This window comes from Ostrinia nubilalis, chromosome 12 (assembly GCF_963855985.1).
Source record: "Ostrinia nubilalis chromosome 12, ilOstNubi1.1, whole genome shotgun sequence".
Classification (NCBI taxonomy): domain Eukaryota; kingdom Metazoa; phylum Arthropoda; class Insecta; order Lepidoptera; family Crambidae; genus Ostrinia; species Ostrinia nubilalis.
In genome coordinates this window covers 4,592,597-4,613,359 of record NC_087099.1, presented here as the reverse complement: position 1 = coordinate 4,613,359, position 20,763 = coordinate 4,592,597, and the positions used below count along the sequence as shown (strand labels likewise).

The 20,763-nt window shown below is 34.4% G+C and overlaps 1 protein-coding gene across 1 annotated transcript in view; it reads left to right on the top strand.

Annotated features, from left to right (window-relative positions):
* The window catches only part of LOC135076658 (uncharacterized), a 102,023-nt gene that overhangs the window by 33,549 nt on the left and 47,711 nt on the right, over window positions 1–20,763 (top strand). The window contains exon 3 of the mRNA XM_063971077.1: window positions 1,766–1,841. Coding sequence (XP_063827147.1) covers window positions 1,766–1,841 — 76 coding nt within the window. The remainder of the gene's footprint in view (window positions 1–1,765; window positions 1,842–20,763) is intronic.

Sequence of the window (20,763 nt, the reverse complement as noted above, 5' to 3'; positions counted from 1 at the left end):
AAGAAATAACTACGGCAATAAAATTGTTATGTTAGAATCAGGATATTGAAATGTGTATTGAATATACTTAATCTTATCATCCATGATTCAACTTGTTTGTGTGTAATTTTACCCCTGAGTTAGTTTCTTTGAATAACATAATCACAAATTGAATGAATACCCGTGAACATAAAATATTCTAGTCCAATTTAAATGTTTAAGACCTATTTATTATACTTGATAAGTTCTGGTGTAGATAAAACATTACATGATGGGATAGATTGACTTCGTGCTTTTTTGTGAAGATTCGATAGTTAATATTTGAGTTTAAGAATTGTTCTTGTAGACGAGCAGGCAAATATTTTGATTGGTAGCCTGATATTTCAACCCGTGTGTAACTACACTAACTACTTTTAAATGATGTGACGAAATATGATTATTTTATATATATAAGTCCTGTTTTTCTCAGCCCTACTCGTTACAAAGTGTAGGAGACGTAATTTATTGTTGGGCCCAACATGGCCCGTCTAAAGGCGTTGGGCCAACGTTTGGAGGATGAATGGCACACCTATTATTTATCGACACACATTAATTGTGATGTCCAATTACTAATATACAGATCGTAAATCGTCGAATTGACTTACTACAGTGCATATGATTTATAGTTATAATTTCTTTTCCGTCTTGATATTAATTGCCATTTAAATGCATAATTACCGAGCACGATAGTAATTATGAGTAATTATTGCAGACTGTGCCCGTTAGGTTGGACACATTTGTTGGTATTACTTAGGGAAACAGACGGCCAATGAGCAAGTATTAATTATCTAATGATACGACTAATAGGCTTAATTAAAGAGGTGCTTCGCAGTTTCTTTGGTACTATCTCTAGATAAATTGTGAAAATCTTATTACCGCGTCCGTTCGGGCTGCAAGGAAACACTTAAAGATGTAACAGCTATTTTCCGTTTATTAGCAAATGCTAAGGAGAGCTTTATGTTATATTTTATGGAGGAAATATGAAAGGAAATGCCTTTTCTGTGAATCTTAGTGAAATTAACAATATACGAGTACATAAAGGTCATTTGAGTAAAATTTCCGGCATTTAAGTAGTCTAGTTTCCTTCTATTTTCTAATCGATTTATTAAGTAGAGATTGTAATCGTTATAATATTGCAAATTGTTGATAATAAGGGGGCAGACGTACTTGTTGATGACGTATAGGTTTACAATGGTAAGAGACTACCATCCATTGACTGAAAGAATTGCGATACGTTACCTAGCTTTTTTAAGATATGTAATTCAGTTGGATGTTCTTACTTAATGAAGCTGGTTATGTAAACTGTTTACCATTTTCTGGTTGAAATAAAATCTGGCAAAAACTAATATTTATAAACATGGCTGCAATGTCAATGACATCCAACAAACTTGGCAGTGACATTGGCCGTTCATTTTCGCTTGTGAAAGCAAATTGCTGCGTAAGCGCACAAACTAGTTTAGTTATTTATTCACATATTTTCACTTATGTAAATGCCGCACGCTCCTCAGCCCCCGTGAACTATGTATTTCCGTTTGTAAATTGCGAATTATGTACTTGGAAAAGTCTTAGGAACTTTTGTGTAAGCTTTTAATGTAAGAAAGGAATGAAGATATTTTTTGAATGGGTCTATTATGTTTTTTAATTAGTTTTGATACTGTAATGGTATTGACGACATACTATTGAGACTGTTTAGTTATTATTTTTATGTTCTTGTAAGAAATTTTAATGTTTTTCTCACTTTTTTCAGGTCAAACATGGCATCAGACATCGCATCACATATACCAAGGACGACGTTCGTATGGATAATCTTAGCAATAGCAAATGTAAGTTTATTGGTAGTAGTTTATTCATACTATCAACTTTATCTTACTTATTTAGAAATGATTTTTCAATCGCTGGATAACTTTTAACTGAAGAATAAGTTTGGTACATTGCCAGTTTCAGGATGGAAAATAAGAGTTATTCGTCATCTCGCACCTCTAAAGATGCTAGTTGGCACCTTCTGTTTTTTATGTCATCAACTCGCACCTTTTTGAAATCTGACGTGTTTATGTATAGTCATCTACAAAAATGTTTTAATAAATGACTTAAAGGAATATGTAAGCCACTTGCAATGAGTTGAGTTTAATAATAAACAAAAAGGAAATTTCAAATAGGTTTATATTCTAAATCAACATGCTATTAATAAATATAAATCGGGAAGAAACAAATTATCAACAACTAGCGGCCGCGTGGACCTCGTTTAATTACTAATGATGATGATAGATGGAGTTTCACGGCTTCCCCCGCATGAATAAATTTACGAACGTCAAATTTTTTGTCCAGCGCTGTAGATTTTAACCAGTGACGATAGATGGCGCTTTTTACCCACGTTTTATTTATTTATTGAAATTTAGTTGGTCACATATCGTCATAAATTATAGCCTATATGTTAATCTGGGTTATAAACAATAATACTGTAAATTTTGAACAAATTCCGTTCAGTAGTTTTTGCATGAAAGAGTAACAAACATTCAGACATCATGACATCATCCAAACTTTCGCATTTATAATATTAGTAGGAAGTAGGATATCACAATGTCCTGAGGATACCTAATACCTAGTATGTAAACTGTCTACTAATATAAGTAGGTATATTTAAAAACAAAGCTAGATTTCTAGCTATTTAGTAATGGCGAATTATAATAAGTCAAGCCGCAGATATTTTTTTTTGCCACGGCATCTAACCTCAGATTTTATAACTAAGCCACGGGATATTAAAAGGCTTCAAATATATTAATTCGCGTTCTTTTAAATGCCACCTAAATATCCCAAAGAAAGTGTCAAATGAAGAACAACAATTATTATTACCAATTTTACAATTAACTAACAATTTACATTGTACAGCTTTAACAAACAATCCTAAAAAAAATAGTTCAAGCTTGAACTAGAGAACATCAAATCTTATAAATTTAGCTTCTGAAAAAATACATTCGTATTCTTTTAACATGAAAAATGGCCAGGCAATGAAAATGTATAGAGGGAAATGCTTGGAACATAATTTTTAACATTGTAACTTTGTTTGGATTAGCTAGTTAGGGGATGAACATTATCAAAAGTTCTCCACCGCAGCCTTTGAAGGTCCCATTTTTGGGTTTTTCGCTTATATGTCAAAAACTATCTAAATAAAAAACCAAGCATCCTAGCGATATGAATACTTCTAGAGAATTAAAATTAATTTAATTTGTAAGTCAAGTTTTTGTATATCTTGTATAGTTTTCGAGATATCTGCTCTTCAAAGTTTTGTAAAACATAAACATTTTTGCCTTACATTTTCAAACTATGAGGAAATAGTTGCCATAATTTATTATTAGATGACAAGACGTTTGGGTTAGGGTTAGGACAATGTTGTTTTAATCTACCCACAAAATTTAATAAAATTTGAATTTGTGGTTCCTTAAAAATTCACAAAAAATTTTAGTATGGAAATAATCAATTTTCGTAAAATTCTTCTTACAAAACGCTAATTTAATAAGTAAGGAACTAGTATAAATAATTCCTAATAAAAGGCTATTTATTGCAAACAAATAATTTGAATTTGAATAGGTAAATAAAATTATCTCTTGGTAGAAGAGAAAAGAGACACGAGTTTCATACATTTCATACAAAAAAAAATATGTTTAAATATCCGTTGTTTTTTTTACTTTGCTTAGTTTGGGACTAGAAGCGTAGCGTAAAATGTTTAAGGATATTTATTTATTTATTTCATTTTAAAGGAGTAAGAATGGATTTAAGTAGAAAAAATATGTCATTTTCACTTCTTTTCAGTTATTTTACAACGTAAGAAAAACCAGATATTCTACAAAACGAATGTACATTTATTAGTCTAGGTCTTTTAGTTTCGACGTCATTGTTGAACAAGGATACCCCTTCCCAGTGGTTCCAAAGCGCGGTTAACATGCGAAAATGCACTGATTCAAAGAATCCCTTAAAGTTTGATCACTACATGCCCGACACACTGAGAGTTTTTAGTTTCAATTCGTTTTTATTTGACTGTACTTTTGAAAAGGTGCGAGTTGACGAACAAAATAATAGGTAAAATCGGAATTTCCCAACTCGCGCCTGCTAGCGAGTTTGACAGGTGCGAGATGACGAACAACCCGAAAATAAGTCAAAATGACAATTTCATGCTTCAGTTAAAAGATAGCCGACGATTGAAAAATCAGTCCCTAGCCATTAAAATATGCGAAATATCTCTTACATTGCCCAAAACTAGTGCCCAGATGCATGATTGAGCCATCAAACAGAAATTGAATTGAGTGTGAGCCATTGCCATAATTATAAGAAAATGTAGGTATGAATTCCAAATTTGAATTCTAAAAACGAACGCAACCAAGCTCCGTCTGCAACAAAAAGCCGACCTAGAACAGCGTTGAGTAAGCAGAATCGAAACGCCGTCCTTGGCGAGGTCGGCATTCGAACCCGGCGAGATGGCGTTGTCACCTGTCGTTTGCTACCATCGCTGGTAGGGTTGCTCGATGATCGACAGTCTGACGATAATCGATATAATCATTTTGTGGGACTGAAAACTGAAATATTTTCTCAGTCATAGGTATCTGTTTCGCAGTTTTTACGGTTAGGACATGTAACATGAACATTTTTAGCTAACGTGATGACTTTTTTGACGTAAGTGCCAAACATTGGTCATATTTAATGAGGTTACCTTATTAATTTAATTTTAACATAGCTTATTAATTGCCCATTCTACGATATAAGTTCTTATCTTGAAATCATCAATAAAAAAAAACATTTTTAATTTTGGTTTTATCAATCAATCAAAATCATCAACATCTATAATTTATATTAATCCAATTAATTTCGTACAATATTTCACTGATCGATCGCAATCTTGATGGATGGCGAATAAAAATACTATTCTCGACTAATCCGCTTGTCTAATAACAATTCGTATTTTAATTCTAACTGATCCGCGATAAAGATCGGCTAATCCGTTGATCGATACGAAATCGGCATCCCTAACTCGATGCTTTCTTGTTTAGCGCGGTATCCGCTCCATTTGAGTGCGCACACGCGTCCGGTGGCACACATAGCGAACATATCGCACGCCCGCAACTGGACCGCGCGTATAAAAACAGACGGATAGGCAACGGTTTGACTTTGCAGAATACGACCATCTGGATTCTGGATGATTGCGATCGTGTTTTGTGACATTTAGCAATCGATCGTCATTTTTCGCGCTGCCGTGTTTGGATGGCGACTGAGAGCTTTTTTGTCGAGTTGCATAGATGACAGGGCAATCTACAAGCTTCCGTGCGTCTTTTTTTTTAGCGTTTGCTTTCGTTTATTTTAACATACTATAATATACATTTATTTTTATCTACGAATCCAATCCAAAGTTACTTAAACCACCAACTGATTTTAATTGTAATTTGGAGCCTTTTCGTATGTAACTTATACCTAGTATAAGCCACTATTTTCATAATCATATCTTTGAGTGCAAAATTATAATCTTAATAATAATAACACCTGGAAGTCTAATTCCTGCTCTGCGATGGTTTATTTTATTTATAACTATAGTTTTGCTTCTTTGCTGTCTTTTAACCACTAATAAGTAGCTTTTTTCGAGCTTTAAGTTGTTTATGTGACGCTGATTTAGTAGCAACGTGGTCTTTTACTGGCATTTGATGTAGCACCTCTTCACGTCAAATTTACAGGGATACAACTACACGACAATATAGTTTTAAGCGTCGTAAAACATAAATCCTATCGTAACTCCTTGGCTAATAATAAATCATGCAACTGCATGTACTAATAACTTGCTAGTGAGCCCAAGAGCTGTTAAATTTATAACGTGTCGGAAAATCATTAATCATTATAGAATTTAGCTCCACAGTCGTCGACGGTTGTGTTAACAGTAATAAACTTTCTCTGATATACTCCTGAGCTTTAGCTTTGCTTCATGATTCATGGTGATACCAATTTGAAGGTACAAAAGTGAAATCAAATAGCTTGTTTTGATACTTTTGTATCATAGGTAGGTAGAGTCGGTTTTCCTAATCACTTTTGAATTATGTACTCATTTCAACTCATGAGATTCAAAAGTAATTGCCTATTGGAAAATCTTATAGTACGGTCAAACTAATTCGCATACAGCTGAAAATTGGTACGAATGTTCGGAGCACCATTATAAATGAAATGTGAAAAGTCCCCATCGATCCAACATATGCTAAAAAAAATCTAATGTCAAAGTTTAAATTTTTTTTAACTATGACATTGATTTGTTCGTACATTCGGTATATTCGTACCAATTTTCAGCTAACTAAACAAAAATAATGTTATTTGTGTTTAACCCTCGCTTTACGAGGTGGGGTGTGACACACCCCAGTCCTTTAAAAATAGCCACAATTTTAAAAATTTGCAAGTGCTGAATTTGAAATTCTCAGTAGCTGGAATTATGACACTGCTGCTTCGATTACCGTTGCAAAATCAGTCCAGCGGTGACTACCAACTGAGTTACATGCCTTTAAAGTGCGTGTGGGTGTCACACACCCCACCTGGTACGGGACGTTGTTAAAAACTTTTTAAAAAAATCTAACAGTTTTGGTGTAAATTATATATTTTTAGCTTTGTCAATTGAATAAAATTCAATACAAATATTATTTTTCGCGATTTTTACGGTATCTGAAATTTTCAAGCACTTTTAGTCAAATGAGATGACTTTTAGTGCGAATCTGGAAGTTTAGTACTGTGATCCGAAGATGTATGTGAACATACACTTATGGGCTACAATTTATACTTGGTGATACAATTTATGGGCTACTGAAATGGAATAACATATTTTATAAATAAATAAAATTGTTACGCTCCCATTTTATGCATTGAGCATACTCATTTTCTTTCATCAGAATTGTGGTATATTGAAAACCGATGATCAAAACAAATTTATACCCTTCCAGTTTTTTATTTACTTTTAAATTATAAGTAAATACTTGTACTTTGTTAAATAAAAACGGTTGTCATAATTAAAGGCACTAATTAAAAATAATACATAGGAAACTGATTCCTAAATTACAAGAACAACGGAAATTGTGTCTTTTTGTTTTATTATGATAAAAATGTTATAATACATATTTTCAGCTCAGAGCATTTCTTAAACCTATATAGCATACGTAAATAATCAATATTAAATGGGTAGTTCTACAAATCAGGGAATTTTACGGGGCTCAACTTGCAGCTCCTTAAATTACCAATTAATAGTTCTCGTTTTAGGGTATTAATAAAGTTTAACTCACATAGTACTTGGTCACTGAATTTCAACACGTTTTAATAAAAACATCCCAGACAAAAATGGCTTCAAATGGGAAAAATTCTCATTTCCCTGTGGGGTGTCATTCCAGAATTTATGATGTAAATCACAATAAAAAATATATAAAAATATAATTAGTCAAAAATAACATTGTATTGAAAGTAACCATTAGTGTATCTTTCATTTAACCTATATGGATTATGTTTGAATTCCCTATTTACATAATTTTTTGATTGCTGAACAAAGGCGACACGAATTAAGTATCACTTCCCTGCCACCTATAAACACGTTAAAATCTGTAACAAAACAAAGGGTAAGCCACGTTGTCGTTCTTATGTATTTAAGTATGCAGTTAAGTTCGCCTAGTGAAACGTTTATTTCGCCCAAATCGTCAGTCAGTTAGACGCAGCTACGCTGTAATCATCGTCTGTCGTGTCTGGGCCAGACAACTTCTCACTCATCTGTTACGTATTTATAACAGTATTTTATATTATTTTAGGGCAATTATGAAACAATATTGTCAAACTCGCTTGCGTCCATTAACTGATAATATTAAATTTGATATGAAGTTTATATAATTCATGATTTTGGCAAAATACATCAAAAATCTCACTTCCCTGTGTATCATTTCCCTGGGTTTACGAAGAAAATGGAAAAGTTAATATCGACTAACCAGCAAAACTTACTGCCATATAAAGGCATTTTACAAATACACTAAGTGCAGGCAAATGCATACACTCCATTGAAACTGGATACTCCATTTTGACTTGCTTGACTCTATACAAACTTTTATCTGTTTTTGCAGTAACGTGTGCGAGCACTTCCAAATAGGCATCGTAAAATATTCTTCCATGAAAGCAAATGTTGATGACGCTTAAACTGATTCTGAAACTGAGACCAGTAATGCCTGCTACACCAGTATTTTGATTCATCAGACTTGGTTGACCTTACGAGTGTACTGGGACTGAATGAACATTGATGATCCTGATGGATTGCTGGAGATGCCGAAAATAGATACTAACGAATTGTTTCCAGTCAAAGAAAAGCGTCGAGGAAAGAAGAGGAAGATAATAGAAGGAGATACGAATAGTAGGGAAAAGTCAAAGAGATCAGGTGACGGAAAAAGAAGCAACCTAAATGAGTTCCATGTTCAATTGACAGTGGACCTTTATAATGCACATAAAAGTATTTTTTATTATTTTTAGAATAAAGACTATAAACTCAAATGCATCTTTCAGTTAAATTTTCACTATCCTGTATATGTTCTCACTTCCCTGTCCATCGAAAATAGAAAAACCGCTATAAAATCAATATTTATCATAATTTTGTCTGGCCCGTTAAAAATTGGATATGTTGTAGTATATTCTCGGTCTTTAGTCACTGTTTATACTGATTACTAACAAAAACTGGAGATTCATTTTATGGTCCTAAATAATTCCACCGTGAGTAGAACTACCCAAATATTAAATTCCACCTAAAAAAATGTTGAATGAAAATTTTATCAATTTGTATATTGGGGTGTGTCATACCCCACCTGGTACGGGACGTAACTTTTAGTCACCTCGTACACGGAGGGTTAAGTATTTGAAAGAAAATGAAACAGTTTTTAATCATCTTCCCAGTAACAGCATACAAAACTATACAATGTGAAATGTTGACGATTATGATAAAAAGCTTATGATAAATTCAGTTTAAATGCCTAAAAATTCAAATGTGCTTCATACGCTCAGTGATAGTGGATTCAGATAACACGATAATCTTGAATAATACAACACCGGTCACGGAATACAGCGTTTGTACCGCTTCTAATTAACCCCAAAGGTCGCTGATAAAACAATCCTCCAGTATGGTATCAATTTGAGGGATTGGGGTCAGATTACACGACCCCTATTCACCCTTGACCCCTTAACAATGCTCTATAACAGTCTTTGGATATACCAATTTGTGATGCAGTGAAATTAGCTGGAAAATTACTTTTGTTAGTGCGTTAGTTGGTTAGTACTCATATTCTTAGGGCTTGCTACTATGGTAAAAGCATATTCGGTTTCTACCAGTCTTTCAAAGATTCTATAAGTCCACATAAATACTGAGTTGTGGGTATAAACAAGCGATTTATTTTAATTTTATCTATAAACTAATCTTAAAGACTCATCATCATCATTTCAGCCATAGGACGTCCACTGCTGAACATAGGCCTCCCCCAATGTTTTTTACAATGACCGGTTGGTGACAATGGTAGTCTTAAAGACTAATTCTTCTAAACACTGCAACCAAAAAATTTACTGATGCGTATTGAAGGAAACCACAATTCATGTAGAGACGATGGCACCTCAGGCATTACACTATAGTCATAAGTTTTTGTAATAAAAGTGATTTTCCAACAACAAAGTATATCTTTGCTATCGACTGTACAACGCGGGCTTAGATGTCCATTTCCTCAAGTACGGTACCACCCAGCAAGCAGCCCTGAGGCTTTTACTGCAGTCCACTACTTACACACGTCCTGTGAACAGGTAATGGCTTGTGAAACCGTGCGAAGCCGGCGATGAACAGAGGGTAAAGAGATCAGCCAGCTCATTAAGTTTGGATTAGAATTAACATACTCATTCTATTTCTTGTAATTGACCTATCCCAATCCAAACATGACTGAATAAAGTCCTGAATCGATCGTCCTAAACGAACGTTGGATGTTGCATGAGTTTGTTACCAGTTATGCTTAAAATATTATTTCATGCGTATTGGTGTAACTTTAACCCAATCCAAACTTGACCATAAATAATGCTATAGTCTATCCAATATAGCTTGATTAGAATGACGGCTGTCAAACGAATGTGACTAGTGATGGGTATGTTTCGTACGGTTCACATAGATGTATCGATAAGTTTTCGAAAAAATGATATGAAAAAATGCACCCAATTTTTCTTCATATATCTTTATTCATAAAAATGACAATTATGATTTAAATTTAAAGACAGTAAAATTTAAAATTCATGTCAAGGGTGTACAACCTAAGTCGTAGTCATTATCATCAGTGTTCTTCAGTGGTTTTTTCCTCTCGCTAGAGGGCGGTGGGCATCTCTTCTAGAGCAACGGTGCTATGAATACCCAAAAAATTACCGGTGATTGATTTCCGATGTTTGATTATTTAAGAATGAAATGTTTTTTGGTTTTTAATAGTGAACATTTAGAAAAACGTACAACTTGACTTAAATATGTTAAAAAATTAGTTAGAAAAAAATTTGTTAAATATGTTTAAAAAATAGTTTTAATTTAATATGACATTTGTCGATATGTCCCAACACTAACATTTTTGTAACTCGAGATAACCTTGTAGAGACGTCGTTAATACTCTAGCTTGATTTTTATAATTTCGAATTACCACTTATTGGTGTAATTTAACGCTGCATTTCAACGAAATTATCATTTTTATTGGAAGCACTGTCGTCGAAAATATTGTTTGTAGGTCAGACATGAATTATTTCTTGTCCGTCAATATTTAGCTCTCATTGATCGCTACTACAAAGTTATGTCGTTACTTTTGATGACAGCTGTCATTCTAATCAAGCTATATTGGATAGACTATAATTCGACGATCGACTTCGAAAATACAAATAATTTATTGAACTTAAAACATACATTAACATTTACACTTGTATACCTTAACTAATACAAAAATAAAAACAAACGGTGAACAAAATTGCTGTCTACCGTCAAGGATGTCTCATGAGTTTGAAATAGAGCTGGATAAAAATCTTTTTGAAAGAGTTAAGAGGAGTCAAATATTACGGCTTGTCTTGGGAGATATTCGTTCTTTTTTCTCATTAATTTGCAAATACCTCATGCGATCTAAAAAACCTTCCTTAATTTTGAATAACGCGTTCCGTATCTCTTAGTTTCGTATGCTAAATGGGCTGGCTCATCTCTCCTCTTTATGGTCGTGCGAAGCGGCAACATGTGACCCATTGTGTGTGCCACGTACCATCGACTCAATTATCTCTGACTAATTACAGCGGCCGAGTTTGGAATTCCAGAGGCTTCCGACTAATCGGCAGCGACGTGACTTCCTAGCCGGATTGCAAGATTTGTACAGTGACAGTCTAGAGGATTGTAAGATTTGTCGGTCTAGTCAGCTAGTCCGGGCTGCGTGGATTGATGGATGGTGCAGTTATCTCAAAAAGGCTACCTAAATCTTATTGCTGCAGCTATTTTTTTATTTTTATGCATAACAAGGCAGGTATTTGACCACAATCGCACCTGATGTTAAGTGGTTATAGATTTTAAGAGCTACGTTGAAGGTTTGTCTCCGCTTTTTGAGCTGATGAGATTTTACTGAATTTTTGAACGAGATTTCTCAATATAAGCCCATAAATTAGATAAGTGAATAGCGATGCTGTCGTCAGTTGTGTTATGAATAAAGAATTACTCGTATTTGTTCGCAAAGTAAAATAATATGAAGATAATTTATTCGTAAATAGTTTTATCACAATAAATCGTTGTAATAGAATTTTATCATGCCTACTATTTGAAGATATTACATGATTACCAATATGTCTATCCAACGTATTACGGTTTCTACAAAGATTTTTAGTAGTACCTATTGAATGCTGAATAAGTCATTTAAAATTCGCAGCACATACCTGTAGCTGCTCCACTGAAAACTGTATCAAGTAAGCTATAAGACAGCGCTACTTTAGTCGGCTCATCGGAATTCAGAATGCGTACACTAGCGCTTATTCCGCAGATAAAACACAGATGATATCAACCGAGACTGCATAATGCAGAGAGAAGCTGGCATTACCATATATCTATTCCAATTTGTGGCACTGAGTGACGTTAACAATACTACGAATTTATATCCAACAATTTACTCCCTGAATCAATACGGTACTGAATGTGTAAATGTACTTAGAAACTCACTTTGCATCAGGCTCTCAGCCTTTTGAACTTTCCATCACCGTATATCTTCAGAATCACCGGTTGTTAGCACATTTCGCTTCAAGGTCACAAGTTTGTAGTTTTCGAATGCAGCAGGACTGCAATTTGCTGTGCATTCCGCATGAATAATGCAGCAGGATTTGTTCTAGCCGACAATAAGATACGTCGCGTGTTTACGTGATACGAATGTTGGATTCGTAACGGTCTCAAATTTGCCCATCGACGGATTCTGATGAATATTCAGATATCATCATGACGCCTTGTCGTGGAATGCTAACGGTCGGAACACTTCGACAATGCATCGACGCATCGGTTCGGTTTCAGCCATCGAAAGTAATATCAATCCGGTTTGCGAAGATCTGATTTGCATCGGGGCGGCTTACGCGGTTTAATTACTGGTAAACACAAACACACGATGCGCGGGCGCGGTCTTGATGACTTGCGGTGATGGCTGCGTCGACCATCAATAACGCATGACTTAATCATCTTTCATAGTACGTTTCAAAATTGACGAAGTCATTTCAATTATTGGATTTTTCATTTAAATTATTAATTCAATGCTGGGTTGCTGCACCGCACTGCACAATATCTTTAATGTATTTATTTGTTTTTATCTCTACTCTGTTTCTTAAATAATACTTAATTTGACTTTGACCATGATTATGGAAACTCATTTATCAATACTGATCTGTTGGCGAATGTTTTTTGAAGTTACTGGTAGGTAATTTGTTATTTTTTTAAAGATTTTTTTAAATTCCTTTTAATCCTTTCAAGTAAACATTATGCCAGTTGGTTCACTTTCGATACTAAAGGACATATCATACGTTACATCAAATAAAATAAGCCTAATTAAGAAGAATTGTACCGTTTTCGTTACCTATAATCTCCATGCTCTAAAAAAGTAAGTTCAACAAACACAATTACAAAGAGATGACATGACACAAAGGGGTCATAAAAATCTTGTTTGTATTTTTTGCACAATCATGTTCTTTTCACGTTACCGTCTAGGTGTTAACTTGGGAGCAAGTGACTCCGCACTTTATGCGATAAAGTTTCTAGTTTAATGTAATTGTTTGTCTTGTTTATGCTTTCCTTTTGAGGCAGAGGTTTTCAAAGCGTTTAAGGTCAGCGGCCATTTTTTTCGTTGTAATTTTATTTAAAATCTCTTGATTCTCTGGTTAGATTATTATGGGGTATGAATTTAGAACGCTGTAAAATGACGATCTGCTGTTAAAATATATGGAGAGAATTAGGTAGCAGGATTTTAAATTTCTAAAAAATTAAAATAACCCATGACAATATTATGAACTCTATACGTATTTAGGTAGGGTACTGGTAACTGGTAGCTTGTTTATGTAGAGTGTTTATGTATAAGTGTACGTTTAATATGTAATTATTTTACAATAAAAAAGTTTAATGTAGTTATGTTGACGGTTCATAATCTGTTTAGTACAGCAGTGACACTCAAAGTAGCCAATAAGTTTGAACAAGTCTTTGTTACTATTGGAATAAGGTTGCCAACTTTTTGGCCACTTTGGGTGTCGCGTACTGTTTGACTCTGACTGTACTTACCTTCTTATCTATATTGTTGTGCTTAAGTATGTTTAACCTAGAGCTTATTTATTAGTGGGCGGTGCTACACCTTTGAGAACCAATGTCCATAGATTCTATCGGCACACCTGTTAAGCTAGTTGTCCACACGCCGCTTGAAGGTATCGCGAGTAATTTATCTAAATAAAACGTACTTAGACCCAGTCTGATTTCCATGTTTATTCTAACTGAATGCGAATGTGATAGATCGAATGAAGCATCTTTTTATTCGAATCGAAAGAGTTTTAAGTGAAGTTAATTGGTTAAAATCACAGCTGAAATCTCGATTTCAGAAATTAATTTTGAAGAAACAAGAATTATTAACTGTAGAAAAAGCTAAAGTTTATCACCAGGTTTGTAATAAAATACTACAACAGCATTTGTCAAAATAGATCAACGATCAATCTTTTTGTTACAATTTGTTTTATATCTTTGCTTTAAAAAGTACGTGTCAACTCTCCATTCGTGTGTCCATTCAATATCTCATCTTATTACGTATCAATAAAATCATCGGGAGCAATTTATTGCTTATTATTCGGAAATAATTAGCAACATAAATTTCAATCTGTGCACGGCGAAAATTATCAAGATTGTGAACTGCAAATAAATTAATGCTTCAAATGGTGTTAACGCAAAGCCGATTCGCTTATTCAGCTTATCTTGTTTATGGTATCTAGCGTGTGGTGTGAAGGTAAGCAGATCGCCCAGTTTTATCCGATCGGAGATAATATTATAATAATCAGTAGCTTGTTTGCAGTCAATTAAAATAGCGCGGGTCTGCGGTGGAGGAGTCGGCATTCTTTAACTGCTAAGTTTATAGACGATATTTTTATGTTCATGGTTAAAAAACGGTCGGCAGGCACATTTTTAGTAAGAAGTCCGTTGGAATTTTAATGTTATAAAAATTTTATTTCGTCCGATTAAATTCTATCATGCAGTAAATGTTCAATTTACAAATTGTTCTAGGTATGTTGTCCCCAAAGTTAAGAGTCTAACGCCCTCATTCACAAACGATGCATGCTTAAATCGAACGCACAGCGTTAAATAGAGCTCTGTGATTAGTTCGTGTGTCACCCTGTGTGTTCACGCGCACTGTGAGACCTCACAGTAATGTTTGTGAATACGGGCGACAGCAGCCTCTTAACTCTGAAATCGTAAATCATATTAATTTATGTATTTACCTTTTGATGTCTTCAGTTTGCATAAACGTATTGACAGTCTTCTCGATTACATAATGTATACATTTTTCTTTGTATTTCAATTAACAGATCCTAAAGGTGCGCTAAGACTGATACCTGGGTACCAAATTCAGTAAGTGAGAGGCGTGTCCCGTTACTCGTATGTGTCCCAACATTTAGTTTGGGCATAACGCCCGCTACATCCCTCGGGGTACGAAAGATGTAGTATTAACGTTACCCAATTTCCATATTTGATCACTGAGCTCGGATATAGCCGCCTAATTGCCCATCTGAACACATTGTAGTCGTTAAGGCTCGCACGTAAACTGGAGTTATAAACAATCATTGTAACGGAATTGAAATGAAGAATCTGTATTGATTAACTAGAATAAAACGCTTTTTTGCAAAATGCAAACTTTGCAATTCATGGTACTGTAGTCTGTAAGAATTGAGTGTAAATTAAAGTTTCATGCCATAAAAACAAAGTAAGTATTTTAAAGTTACGTATAATTTTTATTTTATAGATGAATGACTGTTTCTTTCAAGAATTTCTTTAACTTTACCTGTCATAAAATTATCGTTTATCACATTTTGTTTCGCATGTTACATTTAGATTTGTTTAATGTATTTGTGAATGGACAGCTCTTATAAGTCTTTAAGAAGATATATGTAGAAGCCACACACGTGGGACTCTTAAGATGACCGCAAACTAATTTAGTTAACATATTTTTTCTTTTGGCCAAATGTATTCTTTTAATTAGAATTGTAACGTGTGGTGTAATTAATTTCAGAGCGCGTGGGCATTTGTAATTAAATTCGGATCGGCGACTTTTAGATGATAATCGTACCATTTACCGTCAGATAAATAATAACCTTTTATACATGCATGTAATTATTGTCTCAATAATTAATGCTATACATACTTTTGGTCTAATTAAATGCAAATAGTTTGGGGTTAATGTAATAGTTGGATTGTACTCGTAGTAGCTTAATTATACGTAATCTGAACTATACTCTCATTAATTACTATTCTGAACGCTTGCGATAATAATTTAGTGCGATTAAGTTGACTGTAAAATTTTAAAGTTTTTGAAATAGATATCTCGCAATGTAACTAGTTTTATTCCTACTAATATAGTTACTGACTTTCTAAGTAACTTTAAAATATAAAATTTAATCATCAATGCTTTCTACAACTCATGTCATCTATCATGGGTATCATCTCCTTTCAACTTTTTAATACGTATCTAACTTGTGCTTCGTCACGGTCAACCTATAATTTTCCATTGACACATCTTTTATTACTATCATAGCACCAATTCACACCCTAAAGTAACTTATTATTGTTGAAAACTGTGTTCAAAATACAGTTTTAGTTACATCTCGATAAGTTTCAAAATAATAACGAGAATAAAGTAACAAGCGCGAAAATACCGTTTTTGTACAATGTAACATTTGATTCGATGTTGTAACGCGTGATTTATAAAATGACCAACAGATGTCTATTAAATAACATCTGTTGCTGCGCACGGGCACAACACAAGATTGCTTGAGCACACCTTCATAATAATACTCACTCATAGATACCTAAGGCTCCAATTTACTAAGTGTAATACGGCGATAAGACAGATGTTCGAGCATTAACGTGTAATTTGTAAGTTGTAACACGCAAGTAGTCTGTGCCCGCGGCTTCGTTTGTAAGGTTTTCGTGTACGTAATGGAATGTTTTCGATAATATCCAATATTCGTGTGAAGAAAATTGTTAGTTGAAAATGGAAGTGTATTTTATTGGGCGATGAAAGTGCCTTTCATGGAACTTGATAGGTACTCAATATTGTTGTGACCATTTCTGACAGCTTCACGAGTTCGTAATTCTTGTAATTCATGGTTTTCTTTCGGTAATAAATTCTCGGCCAGAGAAGACAGGTTCCACGATGAATCATAGGAAACTCTGGTGTGCATTAGGATAGGTCTAGGCGATGTTTTTATTCATGATTCGAAATCACGAAATCAAAAAGATTGGTGGTAAAAAGCTTGCAGCGTACTTAAAGCGTTTAAGACCCCAAATCGATTCCGTAGAAGTCTATTCCTTTTTAATATTTATTCAAAAAGCCGTTTGTATGTTTCATAAAGACGTTAACCTTTAACTTGGAATTATCAAGGTATAAAACATTTTCCTCGATTCAAAGATTATATCGTCAAACTTCAAAACAATGATGGACAGACAATTGATCCGGTCTATGCTACGCAGATAAGTGCTATTGATCACTCGACAATAAGTAGAAGGAATAGAACAATAATAAACAAATTATATGTTGAGGCTACAAATAATACGCTTAGGGCTCTGACAGCAAGAATATACAGTTTTCATCATCCAAATATCTAGGTCAATGGTAGAAAGGCACATTTTAAAGTATAATTAATTCATAATGTTTACGTCCAAATGACTTTCGCCAAATTAGTAAAAGAAATAGCCGCAGTAACCCTTTGTAAATGTCGTAATTATTTTTATGTGTTGTGGAGTTTTCCAGCCGTTGTTAGATCAAATACTACGCCAGTTTATAGTATTTTAAGTGGCACTTAATCGTTCATGGTGCGGTTTTATGAGAATTATGGTTTTATAGCGGGCTTATGACCCTTGTTTCATTTAATTAATTATTTTTCTGGTCAGTTTACTGTGTGTGTAGAGGCGAAATAAATTAAAGTGGCGACAGGTCAAACAAAGTAGATCTTGTCGCAAGTATAGTATAAGTTTGATCACAAACATGGCATGAAAGTCATCAAAACTAACATTAATTTTTTTAACAGTTTTGAGCTCGTAAAATACCATTTTAGATGAAACTTTTTTTTGTAATAACTGCTAAAAACAAACGACTTAATAATACCAAATGGAGAATTTGTTCACAACTTTAATGTGATCCAAAATAACAGTATAAAAGACCGACTTGTGATTAAGCATCAGTGTAGATATGCACGCTGATATCTTAATCCCATTCGAACTACAAAGCTCAGGCCGGTAGCTTCGGCCATTCAAAAAGATACAATCATCCTATTGTTCTTCGAACACAAATCTTAATCATACCAATTATTTGGATCGCGCGTGCTCTCGTCAAAGCGAGGTCTTATATCGAACATCAACGTATGAGTAATCCTGATGAAAGGTATAGATTATACAGGGTGGAAACGATATGTGATCTCACTCGATTATTTATAAACTATACAAGATATCAAAAAATTAGTTAAATTGATCCTTAAAGTGCTTCATGAACTCTATCAAACTGTATCAATAAAATAGGTTACAGAATAAACTGGATCTATCCGAAAATTCAATGTTTCCAGCTTACAGCAGTAGGTACAGTACCTAATGTCATGGTAGATTTCTGTAAGTTTACATACTTCAAATATAAATGCCATTTGCAGACCAAGAGCTAAGCTGAGTTAGTTTAAGTTCGCATAGCTGACGCAATTTTCCATAGTACATATTTGCATAGTTTGCAGTCACTGTTAATTTGTACAAAAATTTCATTAATATTAGTATCATTGTAAGAATGAAATTTCCTCAAATTTTCACATACCAAATAGCAGGGTCATAGGCCAAAATACTTTCATTCAGCCTATATACTTGTTGTATAGTATGATCTTATACCATTACGTAGGTATATTACAGGTGTCCACCATGATCCGTGCTCGACAAGTTAACACCAACTAATGTCGGTTTGGACATGCGTTTTTTTCCGTGTACAATAATTACGTATCATGTATTCAATTAATGCGGTGAGAAAATGACATGACTATTTGAGGCCGACGTTGGTAAAGCTATCATTATCATTAGGAAAGAGGCGTGGAGTCGTAACGACTGGATGAGACATGGTCGCCATAACACGCCATAGTTTTTGTGGATCATGGAGTAAGGTAATCCTTACAGTGATAATAATAGGGTATAAAATATAACATTGATATACTTGTGCAGAGCGAAAAAGAACATTGAAAGAGATGTACCTATTTTCGAAGCATTGTAAAAATGAAATAATTTTTCAGATGTTTTGCAGCAGTTAGTATTTTCAGTGACAAATACAGTGCTGATTACTACGAATATAATACTATTTTCGATTCGTTGAAGTCAAATTAATAGTCACCGGATAATAGAAATCGTCACTCATCAGCGTTAGCGATATCTTATGGGTCATATACTCTGAAGTCAATTCTATGACATCCTCTATCCATGGTGTAGATAAATACTTGAAGGATCTCTGTTCCATGTTACTGGAATCGAACAAGCGATACACGTCACAGGAACATGGTCAGCCGCTTTGAAATATCAGGTTAAATGCTAAAGTAAATGTAGGTTGTTATAGAAAGTTAAAAGGTGTTTTTGAAGTTTTATAAAGTTTTTCGAACGAGTAAATCAAACAAACACGACTAGTATTTTTTCAGTCATTAACGCGTACTTATTATTTGGTTGGAGATTTTTCAAATCAACGTATACATACATACATTATAACGCTCGTATTCACAAACATTACTATGAGGTCTCACAGTGCGTGTGGACCCACAGGATGACACACGAACCAATCACAGAGCTCTATTCAACGCTGTGCGTTCGATTGCTGCTTCATTCAAGCAAGCATCGTTTGTGAATACGGGCGTAAGTCTAAACTGAAAAGCTATATTTTATTTCTAAACAAACCAGATGTTTAAAAATATGTGGCTGTCTGTGATCTCTACATTCCTCTTTAATTCTGTAAAGCCTTGTCTAGTCTACCAGACTACTATCTCCGATTGGTGTTATAGCCACCATAGTTGCCCATGCGGCTTCAACACGCTCTATATTCCGTGGCCCAGTCCACCTGGCGACGGTGGCATTGAACCTCCAACTCGGTTAGTACGCCCTGTTCGCTGACGACATGTGCCAAAAAACTTGAAGCACACGTGTTGTGTGGCCGTATTCGCCAGTCAACTCTGTGAACTTGTATGAGTTAGCTGGAAATTTTGGATCTGAATGAAAGGAGGAAAAATGATGCAATTTAACTCAAGAGTGACTTGCATAGTTTCTTCTCCGATTGAAGGAAAATTAAATCAAGGCTATCATTAGAGGAAATGAAATGGAATGACTGAGTTTGGTGTGTGTATACTTTGATGTTAAATGATTATTCAATGTTTTGACTATAAGTTTCAGCATTAGTATGTACACATGTGTCAGTTTTCCTCTGTGAAAAAATATTCTATACTTGGCAGGTTACACTAGCTGGTTTGATTGAGCCATGCCACCTACGGTAGCTTATAAAGCTTGAATTTTGTGTTGACCTGAGTCACAATGTACGAGTAGACTCTATCAACAACGGTAGAAAAATCTTTCCTCGTTCAAGATTAATGTTGCAGATACGAGTATAAAACACTATCAAAATGAGAGAAGAATAGAATAGAAGATAATGCTTTCGAGATATCGCATCGAAATATAATTTCGCATTCATGACAATGGCACTCCCTGTATCATTAGTCATATAAGGTAGCAAGGAGTGGCACCGCAATTGTTTAGAGAACGACCACTTACCTACAGTGGATAAATACTTACCATAATAACATCCAATGTGTAGGTAGTTAATTGATTCGGACGCAAAAACTGTACTCCAGTGTGTAAGCATGACATGACATTCCGTATTTTGTGTCAGTTCAGATTCGAAAGTGTGACTGTAATGTGCAAATCCGAAATTAAGGCTGATATTAATTGAAATATCG